A 26904-nucleotide genomic window follows, 5' to 3' on the forward strand; every position below is an offset into this window, starting at 1 on the left:
TTGCAAGCTTCTGCGCTTTTCAAGTTCAAGTGTATTTTCGTAATGCACTCGTAGATACTCGTAAACGCGCAACTTGTGGAAAAACGTGCCGCTCGACTGGACGTGCTGCACTCGCTTTTTCCCAACCGCAAAGCAAACTCACGCCCGAACCGAAATGAATTTTATACCGTGTGAGTGGCGCAAAAACGGTAAAAAAGAATGTATAACAAATGAATGAAATTAACATAAGCAAACTATTTCGCCATAAACAATCGCTTGCAATGCGCTAATTTACAATTCACCTGCTTGGGAGCAAATTTCAGCTGCCTTTCAGTGTCTATTGTATTTACGTTCCTTTATCTGCTGCTAGGGATTGTAAATTACTCAGCGCACATGCATGCGAGCAATCTAGGCAGTTGAGTGGGAGAACTTTGTGCTCTTTGTAGCATAAATCAACTGCCACTGCAGTGAGGTAGTGCTGAAATGTGCCAAAAGCAAACGATTTGAAAGCGAAATCGGAGCGGATTTCAGAGTCTAACATTTTTTTTAGGTTTGAGAACAAGAAAAAGTTGGTTAAAGCTCTGGGTTAGGTTAGATGGCTAACCAAAAAGATCGTACGCGGAGTGCTATGTGTAGTCCTTTGTCTTTTGTTAGAGCCCTAACTCGAGAATACATTTTTGGAAATCCAATACGGAAGAAACCGTCGTCAGTTTTATTGATTTCTGATACTTTGGATCGGTCAATTATGAGCCCGAGCGTTAGCCACTGTATAAATAATCTTTGGACCTCGTACCTGATCTATCCAAAACTTATAAACTGTGGTTTTTTTAGACGTGTGCTTTTCAATGAGACAACACTAGTCTCGAGGTTGGTCTTCTTGACAACTGTTACTGGATTTATACTCAGTTTAGTTTACAATTTCTTAATGAACGAACTTACTCTGGAAAAAAGTCTGCGAATCGTGCTAATTTATTACAAAAATAAGGGTTAGAGGTATCGTTCCATATTCAGCTGTTGTTGTTGTTGTTGTAGCAGCAGAATTCTTCCGTGTTGACAGTCCTTGGCCGGATAAGAATCCGGTTCCATTCCGGTTACGTAGGCCCGACTGTCGTGAGAATAGTTCAATATTCAGTCGACATAATCGCTCAGTAGGGTCGGTAATTCGATCAATGACGGATCACACCACGTTTACTCTAGAACACAATACGCATTCTCAGATATGCTGTACAGTGCGCACCGAAAACGCTATTGCGGCTGTGGAGTCGGTATTCTGCGATTCTCGAACAGAATATTACTTGAGTCCACCCACCATCGCCGAAACCTAATCGAGCTGTGAGCATACACTTAATAGATGATTTTGTGAAATGTTCTTGGTTTGCGGGCTTACAAAATCCAGCTCAGGGAAAAATTAAAGCCGAATGTCTCCTAAGCGCATCACACGTTCTGCGAATGATCACAAAACGATATCCAGGTTCACTTATCGTTCATAATAAAAAAAAAAATGTTCTCATATTAAGAGAGACGTCAATACATCCTCAAAAATTCAATATGTGGTGTGTTCTATGATTAGATCGAATCATGTATATCTCTTCATAAATGATGCCTTCCTTACAGTCCATGAAGAACTTTATAGAGTCAGAATTGACTTTTTCGTACCAGAATTGTAGGATGTTATTGTGGACGACCTTTGCTTCCAACCTGGCTCCAAACAGCCAATGAATCAATCAATTTATTGCGGGAAACTTTTGGTGAGCGCATTATCTCAGCCGCCGTTCAGTCAAGTGAGCAAAATTTGTAATCTTTCCTCCAAGTAACAGTGTTTGTATAGCATTATCGTATAATAGTCGTCAGCTTTGGCGATTACTTAAGCGCTTAAAGGCATTACCTCAACTGCCGGTTTATTAACCATTTAGCGATTTATCAATCACACAGTCGACACCATAAACAGTAGCATTGAGACAAAAGTTTGTGGAAATTTGCAATAACAAACGATTAAAGCTTTAACACTTTAATTGCTTAGATTTGATAAACGATATTGTGTTTATAATATAGTGATTACTGGGTAATCTTTAATGAGCTGTTGTTGATAATATTTTGGATATGATTGCTTTAACCTGTATGTGCGCATACTGGGTGCCGGAGAGACTCAATTGAGCTGGCAAATTTTTGTGCTCATTGTCAAAAAAAATTCTTGAAGAGAATACCGTTAATACCGTTAACATTTTGTGACAAATTTATTACTCACACTCAAAAATATAGATCATTACTTAACATCACCAACTATAATTGTGAGCAATCATTTGTAATTTGAGGAAATTATCTATATTGTTGAGTAATTATCTATATTTTTGAGTGTGAGTATAAAATCGTACGAATTTCGAACTTCAAGGTGACTTATGTATAATTAATCAAATTATGAACTCATCTATTCAGTAATGTTCTAAATCCAGTCTAATTGCCACTCTCTTGACCACAGCGATGTATTAATCCTATAGGCACCTTATTTCAAACGTTTAATTGCTCACTTAAGGGTTAACTAAAAATTACCTAACACAAATTTCCTACCACTCAACTAATCTACGCTTCATTGTGTTATAAATTAAAAATATTTTCCCATTGTAAATTTTATGGCACTGCGTCAAACTTACTTACATAGAAACCATATATGTACGTATGTGTATAAGAACATAATGCCTGGGTAATAATTGCGAACAAAAGAATTTCGAAGCAAAATTTATAAGCGTTATAAAAGTTTATGATTTTATGAGCTGTGCGTCGATAAGAACTACTTTCTACTCAAATATTATTGTTACTTAATTTTTTTGAGGGATCGTTAAATATAATTTGTTGGTATAGTTTAGTTGCTAATTGATATATTTTGCGTGCTTAGTATAAATTATTATGAAATAAATAAATTAAGAGCTTTTAACATACATATGCCACAATATTAGATAATAAATATTACAAGAGCTAGTGATATGAATATATTTGCATTGGCAACTATACTAGTACAACTTCAACGATGCTTAGGATGTGCACATGTGAAGCCTTTAAAAGAACAGAAATCATATGAAAGAGCAAAGCAAAATGAAAGCATGATGTAAGGTAACTGTTCTATTTCATGCCCTGCCCTAGATATTTCCTGCAGTCTTCTCGATTTGTCAGCCCCATCCTGCGAGCGTGTATGGCCACCAGACAGTGATCAGTCAGTGTTCCTTTCATGTCCAGTCTCATCTACCGAGTGCCAATAGGAATTTTGTGTACTTCCGAGCTACCGTTTTTCACATGACTTTTGTAGTTTTGCACCCAGGAAGCTCGTTCAATCGGATTTTGATTTTCTTTGATATACTTCCGTCAAGAGCGTCGTATAGACAACGCGTGGGTTTCCCAATGTTGATCACGTTTTCGGCTGTTAGCCTTTTTGGCAATCTCGTTCATTATTTCCTGCTCCCATCACTGCTTGGCTGCCTTGGTGGATGTTGATTCTGGATTTGGCTGCAGGTGCATTAGAAGCCAGCTCCGCGGTTTTCGTAATAGCAAAATTCTCAGCTTGAGATATACTGTAGTAAACTGGCAACTTAAAAGGTTACTCTATGCCTAATTCTGTAAAAGAAGTACATTTTTCATTTTGCTGCTATAATTTTTTAGTTTTACTACATATTGTGAGTAATCTTTTGTTATACGCTTACAGGAAGGAAAAAGTTAAAGTAAAGGTTTTGTAGATAAGTATACAGAAAATAATGCATTTCTAGTTAACATATTTGCCGCTCAACTATATGTCCAAACTTAGAGCATTTTCCTTTTTTTATGTAGTAAGAAAAGTTTACAATGCCTTTGCACCATATATGGATCGTCATCGTACGTGAGTAGTTTGCCCTAAAACACTTCCCCCTTCTATCATAAATTTTTCCCTTTTACGTATTATTTCAGAGAAAGGTTTCCATAACCTATGGCAGTTCCGTTTCAACTTTTCCTATGTCCAGAGATACCTACGATTTTGTTCCCAGCATCAAGCAATTTGGTTCACCTTCTATTAACTCTAATTCTTCGGTACCGGGGAGTCTGTGTTCAGCTCCTTTTCTTAGTAGGTGCAATATTTGAGAAAATTCGTTGCATGTTTTCGTCGCTGATTATCAACTATTCCTGCTAGATTTTCTGTATTCAGTTGTCTCAGGTTGCTTTTATTGTTCGCAGTGCTTCTTTTCATCGTCGGCAGTTAAAAAGGTATACTGCGCCTCGTCTAGTTGTAGAGCTTTGAACTGTAAAAACTACCACAAAGTGCGTTCTTCTAATCATGTTAATTTTCGAGTAATAATACGAGGTATGACAATTAAGTAATGAGACTGATTCCATAAAAACTGTATATTTAAAAATTAATCTACAACTCTGCCATCCCCTTCAAAGTAGTCCCCTTGGGCAGCTATACAGCGATTACAGCGAGTTTTCCATGCTTCGTAACATTTCTGGAACGCTTCGACTGGGATGTTCGCGAGTACCGTCGTCACTCGTATATCGTTGGCTAAGGCATCGAAAAGTCCTCGTTAGTTGAACCAACCATCTTTAAGCCAAAAATTACTGAGAAAAATACTGGTGGTGACTTTCAGTCAGTTATACATAGCTGTGGTTCTTGTATGAAACATTTTACTAAAATTTTATTGTTTAAACTTAGACTTTCACTAACCTTCGTTAGAGCAAGTGTGATTCGTTCTGGTTATTTTCTTTGATTTTCGGGAAACCGCTTTCATATTTCCTTATCACATTATTGAATTTTAACTTCGCTGCGTATCTTCGTATTAAATTCTAACCTGAAAATAAATCGTTTATGTTTTGTTTCATCAAACTTCTGTTTGCCCTTTGTGCTCCATCTGTTGCAAGCTAAAACTAGAGATTTAATTGGAATTTGTTGTGGTCGGATAGCAATGGATTCAAGATTTCGGAAAGGGGTTAACTTTTATCGAAGTTACTTAACTTTAAGTCTATTAAACGAGCTATTTGGACGGGTTGTGCTCCGTGAAAGGGGAGTTAAGTTTCATTGGGGACAAGAGGTGATTAGTGTCTGGATGTAATCTGGATAAGGAGGAGTTCAACCTGCTTCAGAATCCAGAACGAAGTTGCGCAAGTGTCACTCTGATTTCATTAAGCTACTCGAGCCCTTGTTCTGCTATGCATAGTATTTGGACTCCAAGTACGCCATTAAATGGAAGAAAGTTCATGAAAGTGTTAATAGTTCCACTTTGAATGGCATTCAGTACTAGTCGCGTCGAAATTTTGTCAGTATATTATTCCAGTTCATCGACATGATGTAGGAATGATGTTCCTAAAGCGATTCCGCTTAAAGAAGGTGACTGCAGAAATGGCCTCTATGAAAACAGGCAAGCTGAAACTGCTAGGAATGAAGTGTATTATACTCCAACAAAGGAAGCATCCGGGGCTTGCTATGAAGATGTTCGACAGACATCAAGGGATAACCTGTTATAGTCTGAAGTGCAGTATTCTGGCAGGTCTGGAACTTTTCCAACTGCGTCCAATGGTCTTGCTTCCTTTAATATTCATAAAAGTAAAAATTTAACTGAAGATGAAATTCTTTAAGAATTTTAAAAATCCTCAAGAATTTAGAAAGGATTGAAAATTTATTAAAACTGACAGTAGTGCGCGCTTATTGGTCGACCTCACCTTCGAGAACTCTTGAAACCTCAAAAATCGGAAAAAGCATTTCACCCCGCGTATATCTGTATATCACTGTCGAAAATTTATAAAGCCGGGAAAGTCCTCGAATGCAGTAACTTCTATATACTGCTGTGAACTCTGAATTTTAGTTCCTCACTCCTGCTCAGAAAACGGCCGATTAATCCTTTCGCTCTCCGTGTCCATTTTATCACGTGAGCGTTAAAAAAAATTAAATTTATCAATCAATTAATATACAAATACGAATACGAATTCGATTGCCTTATCAGTTCTTTGCGCAAACAATGTTTTAAACCCTCATTACCAATCAATTGCACATTAAAGGCCAACAATGGATAAAGTATCGTAAACCTATTAGCAGTGCTTTCCGATAACGATAACAGCACTGTGCAAGTCATTTGTCAACACTCATACTTCACTCGAAATAATACCTGTGCTTAAGTGCTTAATGCCTTACTTGCTTTACTTAGCGCGCTAATTTCAGTGTTGTATGGGATATAGTAGTTTGTTTACAATTTTACTTTCAATTGCCAAATGTGCATTGACCTACTAACATTGTAGTTTTATCTGGATATTGATATATATGCAATTCCGGTTTGTAATCAAGTACATTTGTATGTGAGCGCTTGTGCATTTTGTACGTGAAGTGTTTGCCAACTAGTTTGCTTATTGACTTGGTTCTTATCAAGTGGCTTAGTTCAGTGCTAATGAACGGAGGGCATATTTAAATTGTTGTTAATATATTGGGGATGAGCTAAGGGTAATTATAACGGGTGATTTTTTTGAGGTTAGGATTTTCATGCATTAGTATTTGACAGATCACGTGGGATTTCAGACATGGTGTCAAAGAGAAAGATGCTCAGTATGCTTTGACATTTCATCATGAATAGACTTACTAACGAGCAGCGCTTGCAAATCATTGAATTTTATTACCAAAATCAGTTGGCAGAAAATCCGCTTTTTTATCGACAAATTTTGTTCAGCGATGAGGCTCATTTCTGGTTGAATGGCTACGTAAATAAGCAAAATTGCCGCATTTGGGGTGAAGAGCAACCAGAAGCCGTTCAAGAACTGCCCATGCATCCCGAAAAATGCACTGTTTGGTGTGGTTTGTACGCTGGTGGAATCATTGGACCGTATTTTTTCAAAGATGCTGTTGGACGCAACGTTACGGTGAATGGCGATCGCTATCGTTCGATGCTAACAAACTTTTTGTTGCCAAAAATGGAAGAACTGAACTTGGTTGACATGTGGTTTCAACAAGATGGCGCTACATGCCACACAGCTCGCGATTCTATGGCCATTTTGAGGGAAAACTTCGGACAACAATTCATCTCAAGAAATGGACCCGTAAGTTGGCCACCAAGATCATGCGATTTAACGCCTTTAGACTATTTTTTGTGGGGCTACGTCAAGTCTAAAGTCTACAGAAATAAGCCAGCAACTATTCCAGCTTTGGAAGACAACATTTCCGAAGAAATTCGGGCTATTCCGGCCGAAATGCTCGAAAAAGTTGCCCAAAATTGGACTTTCCGAATGGACCACCTAAGACGCAGCCGCGGTCAACATTTAAATGAAATTATCTTCAAAAAGTAAATGTCATGAACCAATCTAACGTTTCAAATAAAGAACCGATGAGATTTTGCAAATTTTATGCTTTTTTTTTTTAAAAAAGTTATCAAGCTCTTAAAAAATCACCCTTTACAACAAAATTTTATAGTTATTCGAGGTAAAAAAAGAAATAAACATTATCTGAAGAATGCTCTGACCTTTTATTTTATTTATAAATGAAAACTTTTGATGTTGGAAATAAAACGGGAAGCTTAATATCTTTACAAAGATGTAATCAGAATTTTAAAAATACATTCTAAATATTAGTTCTGGTGTTTATCGAGTCCAGTCTACAAGTATATCGAAATTCAGCAGTGCATTTTAGTAAATAAAAACTTTAAGCTCTGTAGTATTAGGGTTAAGAAACTCAACACACAAAATTTTGTGTAACCTTATTATACAAACGTGGTTCAATATACATACATATGTATATCCATGTAATTTTCCACAAGTTATTGCTTTATTTATGCGCTACATGTAACAAGCTGATAACAAATTCATCAAACGTCGATTTTCGCTCATTTTATGGTTGAACAAGGGTAGACGGAAATTCAGGTGAATCAGACAGTAGTTACAGTGCCTAATAAAATTCTTGGTACATTGTGAGCTTACAGCAATAACTCTTATTTTTTAGACTTCAAATTTGCAATATTCACAAGTACAGTCTTCTTATAATTAGATAATTTTTTTATAAGACTGAAAGTGTCTCGCTGAACATTGTTTCAAGGCTCTCCTTTCACCCATCGAACATTGTCGACTTCAGTTTGTTAACAGACAAGCCATATTTTTTGACTCAGAGATCTTCGACAATACCTTGTACAATTAGTTCATATTAACTCTAGTGCTCTTAAACCAAAAATATCTACTTTCAATTGGACAATTAATTAGTTCTACTTAATTTATCATACCATAAAGGAATTATGATTAATTAATTTAGAATTCGGTAATTAATTAGTACTGAATACCAATTAAAAACTTAATTAATTAATTACAATTGGTATTGAATAATAATTGGATAACTACTTAACACTTAATTAGGTAATTAATGAATATTCAATACTAATTAGGTAACAATTAAATACTTAATTATGTAATGAGTGTTGAATTAGGTAATTAATTAGTATTCAATACTAATTAGGTAATTATTTTATTAATGAGGTAGCCAATTAGTATTGAATCGTTAATAACTTTAAATTTAATTAGGGAATTAATTGGTATTGAATATTAATTAGATAATTACTTAATACTTAATTATGTATATATTGTTGATTTAGGTAATTCATTAGTATTGAATACCAATTAGGTAATTGCTTGAACTTAATTTGGTAGCTAATTGGCATTGAATCCTTAATTAGTTAACGATTATTTAGGTTATTAATTAATACTGAATAATAATTAAGCAATAATTTAATATTTAATTAGTTAGTAAATTAGTATTCAACACAAATTCGGTCACTATTTAATATTTAATAGCAAAATAATTAGTATTGAATCGTTAATTATTCAAACTTATTTAAGTAATTAACTGGTACTGAATAATAATTAGGTGATTGTTTAAGTCTCAATAACTATTGAATATTAATTAGGAACTAGTTTAATAATTAGTTCGGTAATTAATTAATATTTAATTACGTAATTAATTAATATTTATTAAGGTAATTAATTAGTATTGAATATCAATAAGATAATTATTTGATTATTTGATTATTAATTAGTTAATTATTCAAAACTTAATTAGGTCATTGATTGGTATTGAATACTAATTAGGCAATAATTTATTACTTTACTAGGTAATTAGTATTGAGTCACGTAATGAATTTGTATTGAATACTATTTAGATAATTATTTGGTACTTAATTAGGTATTGAAACGTTATTTAATTGGGTCATTAATTGATATTGAGTACTAATTCGAGAATTATTTAATTTATGTATTTAATTAATACTAAATATTAATTAGACAATAATTTAATACTTAATTATGTAATTAGTTTTGAATTACATAATTAATTAGTATTGAAGACCAATTACGTAATTAATTAATACTTAATTAGTTAACTAATTAGTTTGCAATTAATTTTATAAAACTTAATAAAGTAATTAAATACTTAATTAGGTAATTAATTAATATTGAATACTAATTAGGCGACTTTTTAATACTTAATCAGGTAATTAACTTTGAATTACGTAATTGAACCAACAGCAAAATTGAACTCTGTTAAGTCTGATTACTCGTATTTGAAAAAGGCTTTACTACTTCTCCGTCTAGCGTATCGATTTCGGAATTTTTGGTGAAATTGACTTTGCCTGTATTCCAATACCTATACTTTAAGTAAATATACAAATATTATTTTCAAAGTAGCATATATCATCGGATCTAAAAGTAACATAGAAGCTCAATGTGCATTGCTTTAAAAAATGCTTGCAATTGCTTTCTCTAATAAAGCTATTAAGACAAATTTTCCGAAACTGAGAAGCTTCGCTATTAAAATTTTATTCGACTTTTTCTGTGAAAAATGCTCTCGAAAAATATACGAATTTTTGCTTTTGTTAACTATCTTCTCTTAAGTTTAATATCGTTATACAACTTTTTTATGAAATTAATTAAGTTCAAATTTAGAATCCACCCGACATCCCACATACATAGGTTCATTGACTTTTTGTTTTTATGCTGACTTGACCACTTTGCAGATCAACGAAACTATTTCGGAAAGCCTCGAGTGAGTCAAAATGAAATAACTAATTATTGATCAACAAATCATTAACTATTCAAATATTTTCTAAAACGCTTTAAGCACATTAATTCCTGCACAAAATAAAAGCTTTTAATTTGGCATATTGTCAACAATTAATTCATGTGTTCCGCCAACCAAAAAGAAATCTATTATGCCACCCATTATCACCTGTTCAAAACACCGAATGTATTTTAACTAGATAAAAACAAAACGCCTTCCGAATTATTCATAAGTGACTGTGAATTGCCGAAAAAACGCGAATTCGCCGAAACACTTAGTAAACAAAACGAAACAACAGAAGAAACCACAAAAACAAATATGCAAATTGTTGCTCTAAAATGAAACAAAACATAAAAAAATTTAGACAAAAGTAAATAACAACAATTAAGCATTGTTTTCGTGACTCTGTGTCAGGCGTTTGGAGCTTGGCAAAATTTGCGGTAAACACGTATTTTGTATTCAAAAACTGAAGGTGCACGAAAAGTCGGGAAAAAAGTTGCTGGTAAAAGAAGAAAAAAGTCAGTAAAAATGTACAAAAAAAATATATATAAACAAAAATCGGAGAGCAGACGCTAAATGACGATAGCTAAAATGAATGAATTATACACAAACACGCTAACAAATGAGCCAAAATATTAACTATGAAAGCGCTTTCGTTGTCAAGCTGACAATGCGCCATATAAATACGAGTATGTGCGATGCTGTATTTATTGAATATACTTGTTTTTGAGTATACTTATTAGAGTTTTATTTTATAAATTGACAACCAACCGAAAAATAATGAACAGTTATTAGTAAAAATTACAAAAGGAAGACTTAGTCCTTTCGGAAAGATAAGCGAAAGGCCTAAGGTGTTCGATGTAGTGGAAATGTGGGTATAACACATTAATGGAGTTGTACCCCGCTAGGATGATAATTCTCTTCAGACCTGTCTATAAACTTATAAACCTTTGTTTGAAACTTTATCTGAACTATTGATGCCTACAAATCTGAAAAAAGCCTTACGTAATACAAATCTTAAATGTGAAAGCTATTGTGTATTGTGTATTGTGTGCTTTGAAAGCTTAAAAAATGCTTGATAGTGTAAATGGAAATGAGCCTCATCCGAAAAGATGATTTTTCGGTAAAATTGACCATCCTCGGTCAAACGATCTTCTACCCAATCTGCGAACTGTAGAATAGTGATTAGTGGCACATTTCGTAACTTTTACTGAATATCTGTCACTTTCCGTTAGATGACTCACCCGATACAAAACTTTATATTAAATTTTAATGCATACAACTCTAAAAAAAGCTTCATGTACGACGTAATGCAATCTTAAATGCAAAAGCTATTTAGTAAATACGAGCTTTGAAAGCTTCAAAAAAGCTCGATTTGAAAATATTATTTGCATTCTCATAGGCGATATTTTTTCAAGTTACCGAGCATGCTAAACTATATGATAGGTTTCAATAAAGATCGTGAAATGCAGCTTGTGGTTGAGATATTTGAAAAAAGTGCTACAATTCGGAAGTTAAAAATAACAAAAACATCCTAAAATGCTTTTCTAGTAAGACGTTTCTTTAAGAATGAGTAATCTAATAGAGCACTAACACAAATAATATAGTTAATATTACAAAGCTTGTAGGAAATATGTAAATGCTTAAAAGCTCGTCATGGTGGCTTAAAAGCTCAGACGTTAAAGTTTCAAAATTTCCATTGAAACTAACTGAAAGTGTAAAATAATTGTGCAAATCTTCAAAAAACGGTTGTGGTCAAAATAAAAGCTTTTTAATAAAGTTCCGCTCCACTTTTCTAAAAAGACAAAGAACTTAAACTTTTTCTTCAAAAAATGCATGATTTAAAAAAGTTTTAGGAAAATGTTTTAATTATAGAAATCTAAAGAATAGTTTTAGTAGCTTAAAGCTGTTTATAAAAGTGAAAGCTCTTCTAAAAAATTCTCTTTTTATAAAACTTTTAATATTATATTAGCGAAAATTGTCATATTATTTTTGAAAATAAAAACTATATGGTAAATAGCTCTTAAAAGCTTACAAAAAGCGAAAGTGGTCATAATATTTCGGTGTATTAAAAACTAAATGATAAAAAGCTCTTATTTCAAATAAAAGCTTACAAAAATGCTTAGGGACCGTAATCTTTATTGAAACCAAACAAATATTAAAGAAATATAAAGCAGTTCTAAATATGTTTAAAGAGGTAGATTTGGTAGCATAAACCTTTTAAATGAGAGCTTTTAAGGATGATAAATTCTATACAGAAAGTTTACATGTTATGAGAATAGGATTAAACTTTAAACATTTCTGATGATCATAGCAATCACTTTCTTTAATAAAAGCTTAAAAAAAACTCTGAAGCTTTTATGTAACTAATAAAATACTAGTCGACGGTCAAAAAGCACTTTTCTCGAACGAAATTTTTCATTCAGCTTAAATATTTTGAATAAAGTGAAATGCGGTTCTATATATTTACCATTTAATCTCATATTTCGTATGCCGGGCTCCGCTCCTGACTCTCTGTGCTCCATACAGATAAGCCCAATTGGTTTTCTTTTCTATGCCACTTAACTGTGAATGTGCGTTAAAAGTAAATGATTACATATATTAATCATCACATAATTTGCAAAAATTTTTATCAGTAAACCTGTTTCGAGTATACTCACAAACATACAATGAAAGACTGTTCGAAATGTGGTAAATAAGTAAGCGAAGTAAGCAAAGCAAAGGAATTCCTTTTGTATTCATATTCGTACCCATAGAAGTGCCAAAATGTAGTCGACCAGATCGAGAAAACAAAAAACAAAATAATAGAAATTCATCATTTTAATAAAAAAAATGCTTTGTTTATTTGTTATTTTATTTTATTATGTGTAATTTGCTTTTAAAGTTAGTTTTCGAAGCTTAAAGTCTTTTGTATTGGGTTCGTTATTTGTTAATAAGCGAGAACAAATAATGTTCAATGCAAGAAATCTGTTTGAATATATTTTTTGCTACGCAAATTTCGAAGTTATTTTCCATTACGCGTTACAATTGAGCTGTAAAGGGTTATAAATAGAAAAGTAAATATAAGTATGGGTATTGAAATAGCATGTTTGTTGAGCTTCTTTTGGAATCATTGATCAATAATTAAAAATTTGTTTTTTTTCAGCAAGTTTTACTTAGAGTAAGACTTTGTACATGATTTTAAAATTCTCTAATTATTCTTCAAAATACATAGATTGTCGTCCCTCTGAAAGTAATATCTCTTTTTGAAAAAAATTTGTGATTTTGGAAACAATGTTTTTCACTTTTCTTAGGCCCAAATGATCTTTCAAAATAGTTTTCACAGATATTTCCGATATTTCGACGATGCCAGTAAGATATCTGACTGTTAATCGTCGATTTTCAAGCACCAATTCTTTTATTTGATTGTCGTGTTGAGCATCAGTTGATGTTTGCCCTGGCCGTGGCTCGTCCTCAACTCTGCGCTTCGTGTAGTCTTGGTGGTCTTTGGAACACAATTTTTTACGTGTCTGGAATTTTTACGTAGGTTTTGTGGGGGTCTTCAACAGTTTTTTCCTTTTGTAAAAGATATCTTCATGGCCGTTGATGGTGTGAAACTATAAGTAGAAGGCGCTTGCATCTGTTGAGACTAATCTGGTTTAAGTGCGTTATCAGAAGATGTAGGTTTTCATATCAGATTAGCTCGTGTATTGTATGACTAGACTAATGTCTAGTCTTAGCGATATGTCCATTTCCTTTGACCTTGTTTTTGAGTGGATTTCTTCGAAGGAGTTCACGAACAGTTTTTCTAACTGAATTAATTCGAATCATGGGACGACGTCCACTTCTCTTTCTATCATTAATTGTAAACACTTGTGAGAAGCGATCAATTATTTTGTAACAGAATTTATGGTAATTTCTTTGTAATTGAGAAATAACTGTGCTCCAAATAGACTCCTGATGAATCTCTTAAAATTTTTTAAACTTTAAAAATATAAAATGGAAACTTCAAAGCTCTAAATCAAGCGCTCTGTACAGAGCCTTTCCAACGCTTTTCTTATTCTTACTTATTTCTAATTCTTATAGTTACATATCTTTATATATATAAATCTTCTGACCGTGTGTTTGCCTTGAGATTGCTCCTAAACGGATGGGCCGATTTTGATGAAATTTTGTCTGTACGTTCAAGGAGATTCGGGAAAGGTTTATGTTTACAATTTGGTCCACTGGAAAATGTTTTTTAAATTATTTTTTCATTTTTAATCAATTTTTAATTTTGTAATGTTTGATCGATAGATGGCGCTACCATCGCAGTATCCAATATTCAAACCTTAAATTGGCGTAAACGTGTATGAAACAAAACGATGCCAAAGTAAAAGGCGATATCGTTGGATATACATATATCATTATGAGGAAAAGTCGGAAAATTGGACATTTCTAAAAAGTAAATTTTTTCCATACACATTTTTTTTTTCAATTTTTGTTTATTTTGTTTTTCAATATTTTGATTTGTAAATTATTTGATTCGTTCAATTTCGGTCGCTTGCTTTTTTTTTCGTCTATTCAAAAGAAAAATTATTTAAAATTATTAAGTGAAAACTTTACGTGTGTTTCACACAAAGAGGTCAATTGCAGATTGAAATTTGTTACGAAGCCACCAAGAGGTCGACCTAATATCGGTCGGTGTTCTTTTTGCCAACAAAGTATGGCAGGCCAAGGCAAGGCAAGGCAAGAAGTACTCCCAGGATGCGGAGACATACGTTCGGAATTATAATTCGCGGTCAATCAGCAAGTGATCGTCACGATGTTACAGCACGACTTTTCCTACAACAGTTACGATGTTTGATTGTCTTTATCTTGAAGCAACGTATATGTGGTGCTGTTGGATGAGATGTACTTTGTTGAGTGGCAAAAACCTCTATTTTGCATGCACACATTCTTCTTTGGATGATGGTTACACCATAATATGATTCATGGACCTTGCGGACATTACAATCCCACTTCGGTTTGTATGTCTGACAATAAATGCACGAAACACTATTCACTCTGCTTTTCTTTCGGAAGCACAAACTAGAAATGGTAGATATCAACTCTATCGGCGTCGCTCACCAGATAACAGAACGTTCAGCATTCAACTTAGAAGAGTGAATATCGAAGTTGACAACACATGGATCGTACTGTATTCACCATTATTGTCTAATTCACATTCAAAACTCATATCAGTGTTTAGTATTGCAGTTTGGTGAAATCGATAAAATACGTTTGGAAATACGTGACCAAAGGAAGCACAACTTTCGTCAGTGATCCATTTGCAAGGACATTCGGAAATACTTTGATATTATAATTGGGATGCATCGCCGAAGAAATAGTTACGCAGAAAGCAAGGCGAACCAGTAGATTGACATCGAGGTGTCTTATTAACTAATGCATTAGGGCGAATTTACACAATCCACCCGAAAAACAACGATTGTTTCTACCTTCGGTTGCTATTGATTAAGGTACGCGGTTCAACTTTATTTGAGTCATTGTTTACTGTGAATGGTATATGGGAATATGTGAAAGTTTTGGAGAAGTAAGCCAGCAATTACAAATGCTGGAACACGTTAATCACTGGAATGAAAATGAAGTTCGCATACTTTTCGATATAAAGATTGTCAAAGACATTTTACATCGTCTTCGCTAAAAATTGGAAATGGTACAATAACGGTTGATACTTCCGGTGGTTCGATATCAATTCCATCTTCCCTTTATCAATTCACGAAAGATGAACTCATCACGAATGTTCGGACATTGGCCAAATTATCGTAACTACGATTCCTTAAGTGCACGCGCAATGTTAGCTGCCAAAAATACCGCTGTTGATGACTTAAACTGGAAGATTCAAAGTCAAATTCCGGGAGACTTGCGTTCATACAAATCAATCGATCATCTTGACAATGACGACGACGCCGTCAATTATCCAGTGAAATTTCTAAATTCTTTGGAGAGGCTTGGTATGCCACCGCATCCTGTGCGTCTCAAAGTTGGACCTGTCATTATTATGTTTCGCAATCTTCATGCACCGAAACTGTGTAATGAAACCCGACTGATTGTGAAGCACCCATCGAAAACAAGGGCGCAGAATGCTTGATTGTACGAATTCCTTTGAGTTCTAACGATTTGCCATTTCAGCTCAAATGTATTCCGTTTCCAGTGAAAATAGAATTTGAGATGACGATCAACAGGATAGTCGCATAGTGGGTGACATAAATTTGAAAATGCTATGTTTTTCACACGGCCAGATATAAGTGGCGTGCACACGAGTTGGAAAACCATCTTCTCTGTACATTAACGCACCGGGACAGAAACCAAAAAATGTTGTTTATCAAGCTGCGTTACATTGAAAAAAATGTAGAAAAATCTCAATTAAATGATATCAACACAATATGAATTTTCATTTCAAATTTCTTTTCATTTCAAAGCATATAATTTCACGCAGGACAACGGCTGCGGGGTCAGCTAGTTTAATATATATTTTTTTAACTTTAAATGCATTCACTTAAGAAACAAATAACTTACACGCGTTTCCTTGTATAAAAGACTATGAACTTACTCGTAATTTCGGCCACTTCGTCTCCCACCACACCTCAGCAATAAATTTATTTATTCCTGATTCGCCCATTGCGCTAACTCATGGGCGTTTAATGTGCTACTGTCACAGCTTCTTTGTCCTCACTATTGTCGTATTTCAAAGATTATCGTTAAGCTACCGTAAATTATTTATGATAATTGAAAAATCAGCAAGCTAATCTGTGTAAATAGTTTTCAAATAGGCCTTGCTAATTTTCATTTTTCGCAAATTGATTTATTTTGATTAACATTTCATTAGCAGATCAATGATAGCTCGCGAATTGAGCAATAAAAAACCGAATAAAGCATTGTTAAGTGTACTCGACCACCTGTTTCATGGTAGCGAATTTATTTTCGAATATCACTCTAATTCGTTAGTTCATAAGAAAATTTCTTAGTAGAATCTCAATAGAAAAACGAAACGTTCAGTTGAATATTCCACGCTCGGTTTTCCTTATTTTAGATATCTAAATCCTAATTCGGAAGACCAGTTTCGGAAGACCACATCAGCTTAATTCTATTCTAAGCTTATTGACTGCTCCTCCAAACTACTCAGTTCAAGTAACTCAACAAATGTTTGAATCATGAAAAACTGTCGAGTTTGTACTCTTTAAAAAAGCTAAGAGTATAAAATTGCCTCAGTTTCGAATTTTACTCTTATATTGGACTGCTTTTTCGGACTTCTCCAACTATAATTTTCCTCCTTCATTTAAATTTTCCATTTATGAGGCTTCGATATCACAATACAAGTTCCAGAGTTTTTTGTATAATGCAACGTCTACCAAAGCGATGACGTGATTTTTGCTGGCTCGGGGCGACCATGTTTGCTTACTCTCGGGTTGTATTAAATTCAACGTTTACGCCAATCAATCAGCAACGCTCGAGGAGCTTAAGGACAGCACAGCGCACTATAGTCACAATTCCAATCGAAATACCGCACCGGGTCATCGAAAGTAAGCGTAAACGGGTTGAGTTATGCAAACGGATCCGACATTTTGTTCTAGTCATCAATGACATAAAATTATTCATATAGCTTTCAAATTCCATTTTGACCAAATTTTAGTTTTTTCGTCGTTATTGTTGGTAGACCCTCTGTTACCTATAGTACCTGAGAACATAGATGTGGCAGATGCATTGACAAACTCCGGGAAAGTTGACACATTAAAGGTCTTAGAGAGGAATATTCCGAAATCCTCTCCCACTTCGACTAAATCCCTTGGACAGCGCTTGGACCACTGCGCCGCGGAACGTCCCCCAGCGGTATCTTCCTCACGCACATACCTCCAAAAAAATGTGGGTCGCGCGGAGTCGCTGGAAAAGAGGCTTTTTCACGGATGGATCGAAGCTCAAGGAGCAAGTTAGAAGTATTCTTTTGAAACCCTCTCAAGCAAAAATGTCAGCCAAAAAGGTAGCAAGAGATGTACTTCTCCCTAGTGAAGCTGATTTTAGCCGATAGCATAGCTGCTACACAGGCCTTGCGTTCGCTGAATGTGAGCACAAAGCTAGTGAAGGAGAGCATGACCTTACAGCAGCATCACGCTACTTCTATATTAAACTAGTAGGAGTCCCGGGCCACAGCGGAATTGTCTAAATTGTAAAGCCATAAAGATTGAAACAAGCAGAGGCTCTCATGTTCTTGTGCATCCAGACGATGGATTTGTCGGTCTGAAACAATCACTTGTGTGGTTTCGAAAGCCTTCTGGCCCAGAGTGGAACGCCAAATGTACTGCTAGCTCTTAGCCAGGTTCACATCACGGCAGTGATAGTCGTCCTAGCTAGACACTGTCCGATTGACAGTCACGCGATGAGACTAACGATTTTGGAGGACGCAACTTATTAGAATTGCAATGAGAAAAAAGAGGTGGAAACATCTGGATACTTTTTACTCCAGTGTCGAGCTTAAGCTACAGCTTCAAATATTTCGGTTGCAGACTTTTTGCGAACTCGGAGAATTGGCTGGAATTCATATTATCCGCGGCAATAAATTTGTGGCAGACTCTAGGCGGTTTGTCGAAATCCAACAGGTTTTTGTTCCATACCCCGGAGTTCTGTGTAGCACAACGAACAGACGTCCCTAGCTGACCAAGTGGTATTTTTTTGTGTTCTCAGTAGTTCTCAGCCTATTTACCTAACTTAACCTAAGCTATAGTTCAGATAACTAAAACTCACTTAAGTATTCGCTCTAAACTCCCACCCACAAACATTTTTTGCGATGTCAAATAAAAATATATGGTAGTAGTGCTACGTGGGGACAATACAGCTTCTTCCGAGAGCAGTTGGAATTAAATTTCATTATGAAGTGAACTACTCACCTGCAGTTCGACACTCCTAGAACAGTTTACTACTCACACTATAGTTCTACGACGATATTGCTACACTGCTTTGTAACAGGTGCTAGGTTTTTGTAGGTTAGTTGTCAATTTTGTCGACAATTAGCTAAATATCTAATGATTCAGCGAAAAATTAATTTTTTAAGTACTTTATTTAGATACACTGAAACTCTTATATAATTGTAAACTAGAATATGCTTATGAGCGCACTAATTATATCGCACAACTTAATATACTCAACACGAAAGTAAATATTTTGCACACTCAATCTCGATCTCGATCTGTTATCACACGACACCGTCAATAAAAATTCGCTGAGTTGTAAAACAAAATGGAAAAAAAACACGAGCAAACTACAAATTTATAACAAATAGCTACAAATGTGACAAAAAGATGTATGTAAATAATAAATAGGGATTTGCTTGCAGATTTCTATTTTCTGAAATCACTTTGTCAATATGTAATTCATGCTTTATTGCTAAACCTGAGTGTGGTGAGAATTGTTTAGTAAAATATTGACGTAAATGACATGGCGAGCCCCGGCATGAACACATGTGCAGCACGTTGACGTGCCGCTGAGCGCTGAGCCATTTGATAGCATCTAATATAATACAAAAATAAAATATCAGCCGATAAAAATATGGTTAAGTTAAGCGACAGCGATCGTGTCTGGAGTCCCGTGATAACAAAATTTAATAATAACAATTGCACGAGTGTATGTGTGTGGAGCAGAAAGCAAAACATGTGTCGTAGATATCAGCTAGTGCCAATTGGTGTATTAAGATTTGCGCTTAGTAACAACAGTACAAAGTAGGCTTGTTCTAAAAAAAATATTTTTTGGGTCACAGTTTCCTGGTCCTCTCTGTACTACGGATTCCTGCTTGAAGCTGCAGACGATTGAGTCAGCCAAATGTGACTCTTAGGCGTTATTATATGTCTGTCTTACTTTTAGGAATCATCCGCTTTCTCCCGAAGTAAAGAGCTTTTGGAGTACATTTACTTCTGTGAAGTCTCCTTCTTCCAAATGGATAAATGGAAGTCATATATTGTGCGACCTTAACGAATTTGCTAGGGTTTTTGTGGATTTTCTCCTCTTCTTTGGTGTGTCCTTTGGGCTACTCTTTGGTTGGTGATAATCCGAACTAATTCAGAGTTAGTCCTGACCTTGACTTTATGCAACGGCAGTATTTTTCTCATTTCTGAAGTAATTCTTTACCTGGTATTGTCCAGCAAAGCCAAGTTATTTCTTTACATTTTTTTAGAATCTTTTTTGAACTCAGTCGAATCGCCAATCATGTCGTAAATGTATAGCCTATAAATCTTTTACTGGTTCTTTATCTAGAACATCTGGAGATTGCTATTTTCTAGTGCTCTTTGGGAAGACCCGCTTCTATTGTCACCGCCAGCTCACTTAGCGATTTCGTTGAACATCGCTGCGTTTCTCATGAGAATTTTCTTACCGTAAAGGTCTCTCTCTCACCTATAGGTCGGTACTCAATCGAGCAAGCGGATTTTCCATTCTCGTCGCCGATAAACACCCTTCTAATACACTCAATTGGGCTGGCCTGGTGGTCAGATTACTGAACAGTCTGCCTGCCACCGTAGACTGCCTTGCAGCGGTCGGACTTCAACCCCTTTGCTGGCGTTGCCTGCTTACTTCCGGAGCTTGTAACGTGGTCCCTGGACCCACCATTATCCTAGCAGACGTTCCTGTGCTGATTCTGGCGACCCCGTCTCGCAACTCAACCTTACCCATGCATCCAGCTGTCTATATACTGCTGGCTATCATAACCTCCTTAGTAGTTCTTTAGTAACCCAGATTTCAGAAAGTAAGTTTTTCGCTGCTTTTCGCGGATGTTGATTCCACCGACTCAGGAATGACTCACCCGCGGCACTGTCCGATTTCAAGGTCAGTTTCGACCCAATTCCACCCATGTTCATTTAGTTTTTGTCCTTTTATTATTCACATCTATTGGGTCTCCACACAGAACCGCTAGCTTCAGAAAGCATTTCTGGACTAATTTCGTGGTATGGTGCCAATTTATTCCTTGGCCGGATAAGAATCCAGGTCCACTCCGATTACTTAAACCCGACTGTCGTGATAACGGTCACGAAAAGAGTGGTATTTAATGGTTCCAAGGTTATCTGTGTTATGAGGCCAAGACGAGGGTTGACGCACGCCCTTATGGGGAGATGCCTTCAGAGCCGACCAGCGCAAAGAGAGAGTACTCTCAACCTACAACTACCACACCAATTTAGAAGAACGTATTCCGCAGGTGTCGGATTTTTACGTAACAGAGAGTAAGAAAGCTTAACAGAAGTCATCGTCTCAAATATTTGACTGAAGAATTTAGTGCGATCTCTTCAAGGTTTGACAAGTGATCAGAAGGCTGCGTTTAAAAGCGAAATTTTTTGTAAAAGACGATTTACCAATATTCTCAAATTGTTTACTTAAATAAGGTCTCAAAAAAACAGAAACTTCAATTAAGCCTTCACCTTACCATACTTATATATAAGAACATGTCATACGGAGAATTTCAGTAAAACTCAAGGTGCTTTTTATCTTTGTGGCTTTATCTTAAACCAGTCTCTAGGGTGCTTGTACCTTACCCAACCATTGTAATTTGCTAAACGGCTGGAAGAGGCATATAACCTTTTGCATGCGTTGGCCCTGACTACACGCATGCGCAAAGAAGACAAAAACTGCGCAAAAAAATTCCAAAAATCTCGTGTCGGCTTTTCGCGTGAATTGCTTAATTCAATAAATGGGCAGGATACTCGAGGGCAATTTCGCAGTTTACTGGTTATTGAATGTGTACTTACTATATATATACTTTTATACTCAGAAACATACATACATACAAGCATATGCACATGAGCTTCACTTAAATAAATATATCATATTAAAAATCAGTTTACATTACTCATTTGTTTGACAGATTAATGCGACAGACACGCCTTACACACACACGCGAGCAGACGTTTGGTGGAGTTGAGGAAGAAAGGTAATCAAAACAATCAACAGCAGGCCTTCGCTTGACAGCAGCATCAACGGCAGCTGGCGACTAGATATAACCAGTGACTTCGTCGGCATTCGTTGACACTCCAGTCACAGCGATAGCGAAACTAACAACGCTCCCACAGGCCACCTGCTTACAACAACGCATCACAGTAGCGGCGACAGTAGACACTAAAAGTCAACCGACAATCAGCAGCTTGACGAGTCAGGCGCGCAGCAATAAACTTACGCGCACACAGACGCATACATACACGCTGAGCTAACTACCAACCAACTACTGGCTTATCTACTACCTCCTAACACACACACACATGTATATGTAACGTAACGACGTGAGTGTTTGCATACACTATTTTATACATACAAACATATATGCCTACAAAGAGCAGACGCTCAGCCGTTTGTATCGCAGATTTGTGCCTTTTTTCCAACTGACTTGAAAAACTCAGCGTCAGTGCGCGAACTTATCAGAACGTTGCCAGACGCGCAACGCGAAACAACGGTGTGTAGAAAAGCAGTTAAGTGAGCGAAGGCGAAAAGCGACGGCGCGTAGCAGTAAACACGACAAGTCGTCGTTGTTAAAAACGTTGTGAGCGGCAATTTTAAGAGAAATACAATCAAAAAAGACTTTCCATTTTTTTGCACGAAAAATTGCGAAAGGCACAAAATTTCGCACAGTTTTTGAAAACTTAAACTTCTTCTTTTTTCTTAACGCAACGGAACCAAAAGTATTTTTGCATTTTATTTTGCTTAATTGAAAGAAAATTGTGTTAAAAAAAATATATGAAAGTTGATAAAAACTTAAAAGTTAAAAAAAAAAAAATAATTTTTAAATCAAAAATATATTGAAACAACAAACCGCGCTACCTCTAAACGCCATAAGTCAACAGCAAACGCAACCTAACTAAAAAGTGCAGTATTTTCACATAATAACAGTAAAAACAACAACAAATAAAATTATAATTAAATCGCATAATCAACCGCAAGTCAGTATTAGTTTGTTACAAAACAGTTGAACAAACAATAAAAACAACAGCGATTAGCTGAAAAGGTCGTGAAGTATACAAAACGTTGAAAAAACAACAATAAATACACAAATTAGCAAAATGTCCGCATCCAAGGAGCAAATATGCGCCAGTCAGGACAATGACTTGGACAAGCCGAAAGGTGAGTGATGAGCGAAAATGATTATACAATTTTTTACATAAAAATTAATTTAAAAAAGTGAAGGGTTTAAATTTAATGAATTTAAAAATAATTACTTAATTTAATTTAAAAATAATTAATTAATTAATTTAAAAATGATTAATTAATTTATATTAAAAATAATTAACTATTAAAAAAAATTATTTACAAAATTGAGTTTTATCTCAATGTTTCTAAAAAAATTTAGTTAAAATGAACAAATTAATTAAAAAACAAATTTTGAAAACTACAATTTTTTACGTAAATTAATTTACAAAGTTAAAGTTTTTATATTAAATTAATTTAAAAATAATTAATTAATTTAATTACTAAGAAAATTGATTACCAAAATGGAGTTCTGGTTTAATGTTTCTAAAAAATTAAGTTGTTAAAATGAATAAATTAATTAAAAAAATTAAAATTAATTAACCATTTTTTTTTTAATTAAATTAAGCAAAAATTAAATTAATCAATAAATAAATAAATTTACAAATGGAAATCTTAAAAACATTATAATTTTCAAACAAAATTAATTAATTAAATCAGTATTAAAAGAAATGAATAAAAGTTTTAATTTAATTTTGATATTTTTAAAAAACTAAAATTTATATTATAAATAAATTAAATAACAAAATTAACAAATTAATTAAAATGTAAAATCTAAAAAGCAAAATTAAACTGTTAATTCTAAAAATATTTTTTATTAATAAATTAAAAATTAATTTAAAAAACCAGAATTGTGAGTCAAATCGATTAATTAATTAGAAAAATTAATTCTTCATAATTTAAAGAATTTAATAATTAAAAAAAATATATATACAAATTTTAATTTATTTTAATGTTTTCTCAAAAACTAAAATTTTAAAATAGGTAAATTAATTAATAAAATTCACTTACTTAATAAATAAGAAAAAATAAAAAAAAATATTTAATTACAGTGAAATGAATTTAAAATTAATAATTAATTTTAAAAATAATGTTTTAAGACAAATTGATTAATAAATAAAATGATAATATTTGAAATTATCTTAAATATTAATTAATTAATTGAATTGATTAAAAAATAGTTATTAAAAATTCAATTTATTAATTAATTAATTTAACAAAAAAATATATTTGTTTAACAATTGGGTAGTTTTAAAAAAAAAATATTTTTCAATTTATTGATTTTTTGTTTTAATTTAATTTGTAAATTTTAATTTAATTTATTTTTGAAAAAATTAACAAACTAATTGTTAAAATTATTAAAAAATTTGTTTTTAAAATCAAATTAATCAGCTAATTAAAAAAAGATTCAATAAATTATACTAAAATAAAATAAAAATTAATTTTAAAAATTATTTCTTAAATCACATTGATAATAAACAATAATAAAAAAGTTATAATTTTAACGAATAATTAATTAATTATTAATTTTAATTAAATTTATTAAAAAGTAATCATTTAAAAATTAGTAATTAATAAAATTATTAAAAATTTAATTAATTAATTTAAATTTAAAAATAAAATATTTAATGATTTAAAAAAAAATTTAGTTTTTTCATTCATTAATTAATTTTTTTTTTAATTTAATTTTTTTAAAACATTAAAATGGAATTTTTTTTATTTAATATTAAGTTATTAACAAGCAGTGCTTCAACTTTTGGCAGCTCGATATATTAATGATTATAAATCTCTCTGGTATTTGCTATAAAAACCTACATCACCAAAGTGTTGTAAGCTTTTATTATTTAATCTGTAGTTGTCGCTGTGAATTGTGTCGGCTTTATGCCTACAAAAGCAATTAAAATGCTTACAGAATTTTTTTTTTTGAAAACTTTTGTTAATATTTCGACTTGATTGCTTTCTGTTAGACAGATAACTAGAAAAGTAATGAAAAACTAAAATTTAATTACATTTTTTAAGACGGCTTAAAAAGCTATTATTTACTTAAAGCACCTTTCACAAATACAAAAAAATGCTTGGAAGATCTTGATTTTGGTCGGTCAGTTTGTATGGCAGCCATATATATGCCTTACTTAATATAGAATATGGAATATAACCTCAGTTGAACGTATCAATGTCAAAGCGCAAAAGAATTTCCGATATTCCGAAATTACAGCACTTCAATACAAATTAGAAAATTAAAATGCAGAGCACAGCTCAGCTCAGAGCGAATGCGGTAGTTAGCGTAAATGTGAGCGACATGGCAAATGAGCTGGCATACATATATTTACGAGTATATGCAGGTGTATATGTAATGAAAATTAGCTATACTTGAACTTGAACAAAATTTTTAGTGTAAAAAATAAATATATTCCACTTTAACAAATTTCCATGAAATGAGCACTAAAAATCGAAATTTTTTATTTATTTATTATTTTTCCTTATTCAGCTTTACTGCTATTTCTTTTATACTTCACATTCCATATATGAGTAATGACATAGTTATAGAAAGAAATTAGGCTTAAAAAGATTTACAGACATTTTAAAATTTCCAGATTTTAAGTTTGTTATAGCAGCTGCTTAAGTTGATACACCTCAATAGTTCGTTGCAAATTTTTCAATGGAAAAAAATATCGAACAAAAAATTTATCCCATATTTTGCATTCCTAACCCAATTTCGTGTGAGGAATCGTTGACAATGTTGGAAAAGGCTTACGGTGATTTAGTTTTACCAAAAACACAATCCTACTAGCGATACCAATCCTTCAATGATGATCGAGAGTTCGCTGAAGACATGTCTCGTTCTTTACGGCCTTCAGCTGTTCAATTGATGAAAATAGTGGAAAAAGTTTTTACGTATTTCAACTCAAATTGCAACTTATTTTTTTTTATATTTATAATGAACTTTAATGCACTAAATATTTACCATTTTGGTCGACCACTTTTTGCTATTTTCCGCTAGAAACATTATGCCATCACTGTAAAACTTTCCTGGTCTCTCGGCGAAAAACTGCGGCAAGTAATTTTCACAGACTTCTTTTGAAGTCAACCTTACTCCATTGAGGTAGTTCTGCATTGACCAAAACCAATGGCAGATCGATGGTGCAAGGTCAGCGCTATATGGTGGTTGCATCAAAACTTCCCAGCCAAGCTCTACCAGTTTTTGCCGAGTCATCAAAGATGTGTGTGGTCTAGCGTTGTCCTGATGAAAGACGAAGCCCTTTTCGTTGATCAGTTCTGGCCGTTTTTTCGATTGCTTGCTTCAATCTCACCAGAATCAATCGTTCGACCAGGCTGAGTCAGCTCGTAGTGGATGATTCCTTTCCAATCCCACCAAACACTCAGCATAATCTTTCGAGGTGACTATGCTGGCTTTGCGACCATTTGTTGAGCTTCGCCTTGCTTGGACCATGATCTCTTTTGCACATTTTTGTCGTATTTGATCCACTTTTCATCTCCTGTTACCATTCGCTTTAGAAATGTATCAATTTCATTTCATTTGCGAATTTCTTCATTATTTTTAATCAGCTGTAACTTTTTTTCAACTTCCCCGAACTATATTGTTTTCGTATAAATGAAGCTTAAAATCTCTCCTTTCCATCACTATTTGTTATGTCACAATGTGATTGTTAACACTCGAGACAAACGACTGCAACGACATCTATGTAGTATTGACAAAATACGAAAAGACTTTTTCGACTACCTAATATTATATTATAAATTTTTTATATGATATTTTTGCTAAATTTTGTAACTTTTTAATTAATTTTTGTTTTGTTTTTTTTTCTTTTTATAATTTTTTTTGTAATATTTTTTCCCTTCTTTTTCTTTTGAGCCACTCGATTACC

At 33.7% G+C, this 26904-nt stretch overlaps 1 protein-coding gene and 1 long non-coding RNA gene across 2 annotated transcripts in view; one reads left to right on the top strand and one right to left on the bottom strand.

Annotated features, from left to right (window-relative positions):
* LOC105226686 (putative inorganic phosphate cotransporter) overlaps positions 1–26904 on the top strand; it is an 81376-nt gene that overhangs the window by 13052 nt on the left and 41420 nt on the right. Inside the window, exon 2 of the mRNA XM_011205690.4 lies at positions 21867–23113. Coding sequence (XP_011203992.1) covers positions 23053–23113 — 61 coding nt within the window. The 5' untranslated portion in view covers positions 21867–23052. The remainder of the gene's footprint in view (positions 1–21866; positions 23114–26904) is intronic.
* Positions 12439–16933, bottom strand: LOC125777869 (uncharacterized). The gene is made up of 3 exons (XR_007422436.1): positions 16581–16933; positions 12670–12738; positions 12439–12574 (listed from the first exon to the last, which is right to left on the bottom strand). It is a non-coding gene; the product is annotated as an uncharacterized LOC125777869 (long non-coding RNA).

This window comes from Bactrocera dorsalis, chromosome 3, assembly GCF_023373825.1.
Source record: "Bactrocera dorsalis isolate Fly_Bdor chromosome 3, ASM2337382v1, whole genome shotgun sequence".
Taxonomy (NCBI): domain Eukaryota; kingdom Metazoa; phylum Arthropoda; class Insecta; order Diptera; family Tephritidae; genus Bactrocera; species Bactrocera dorsalis.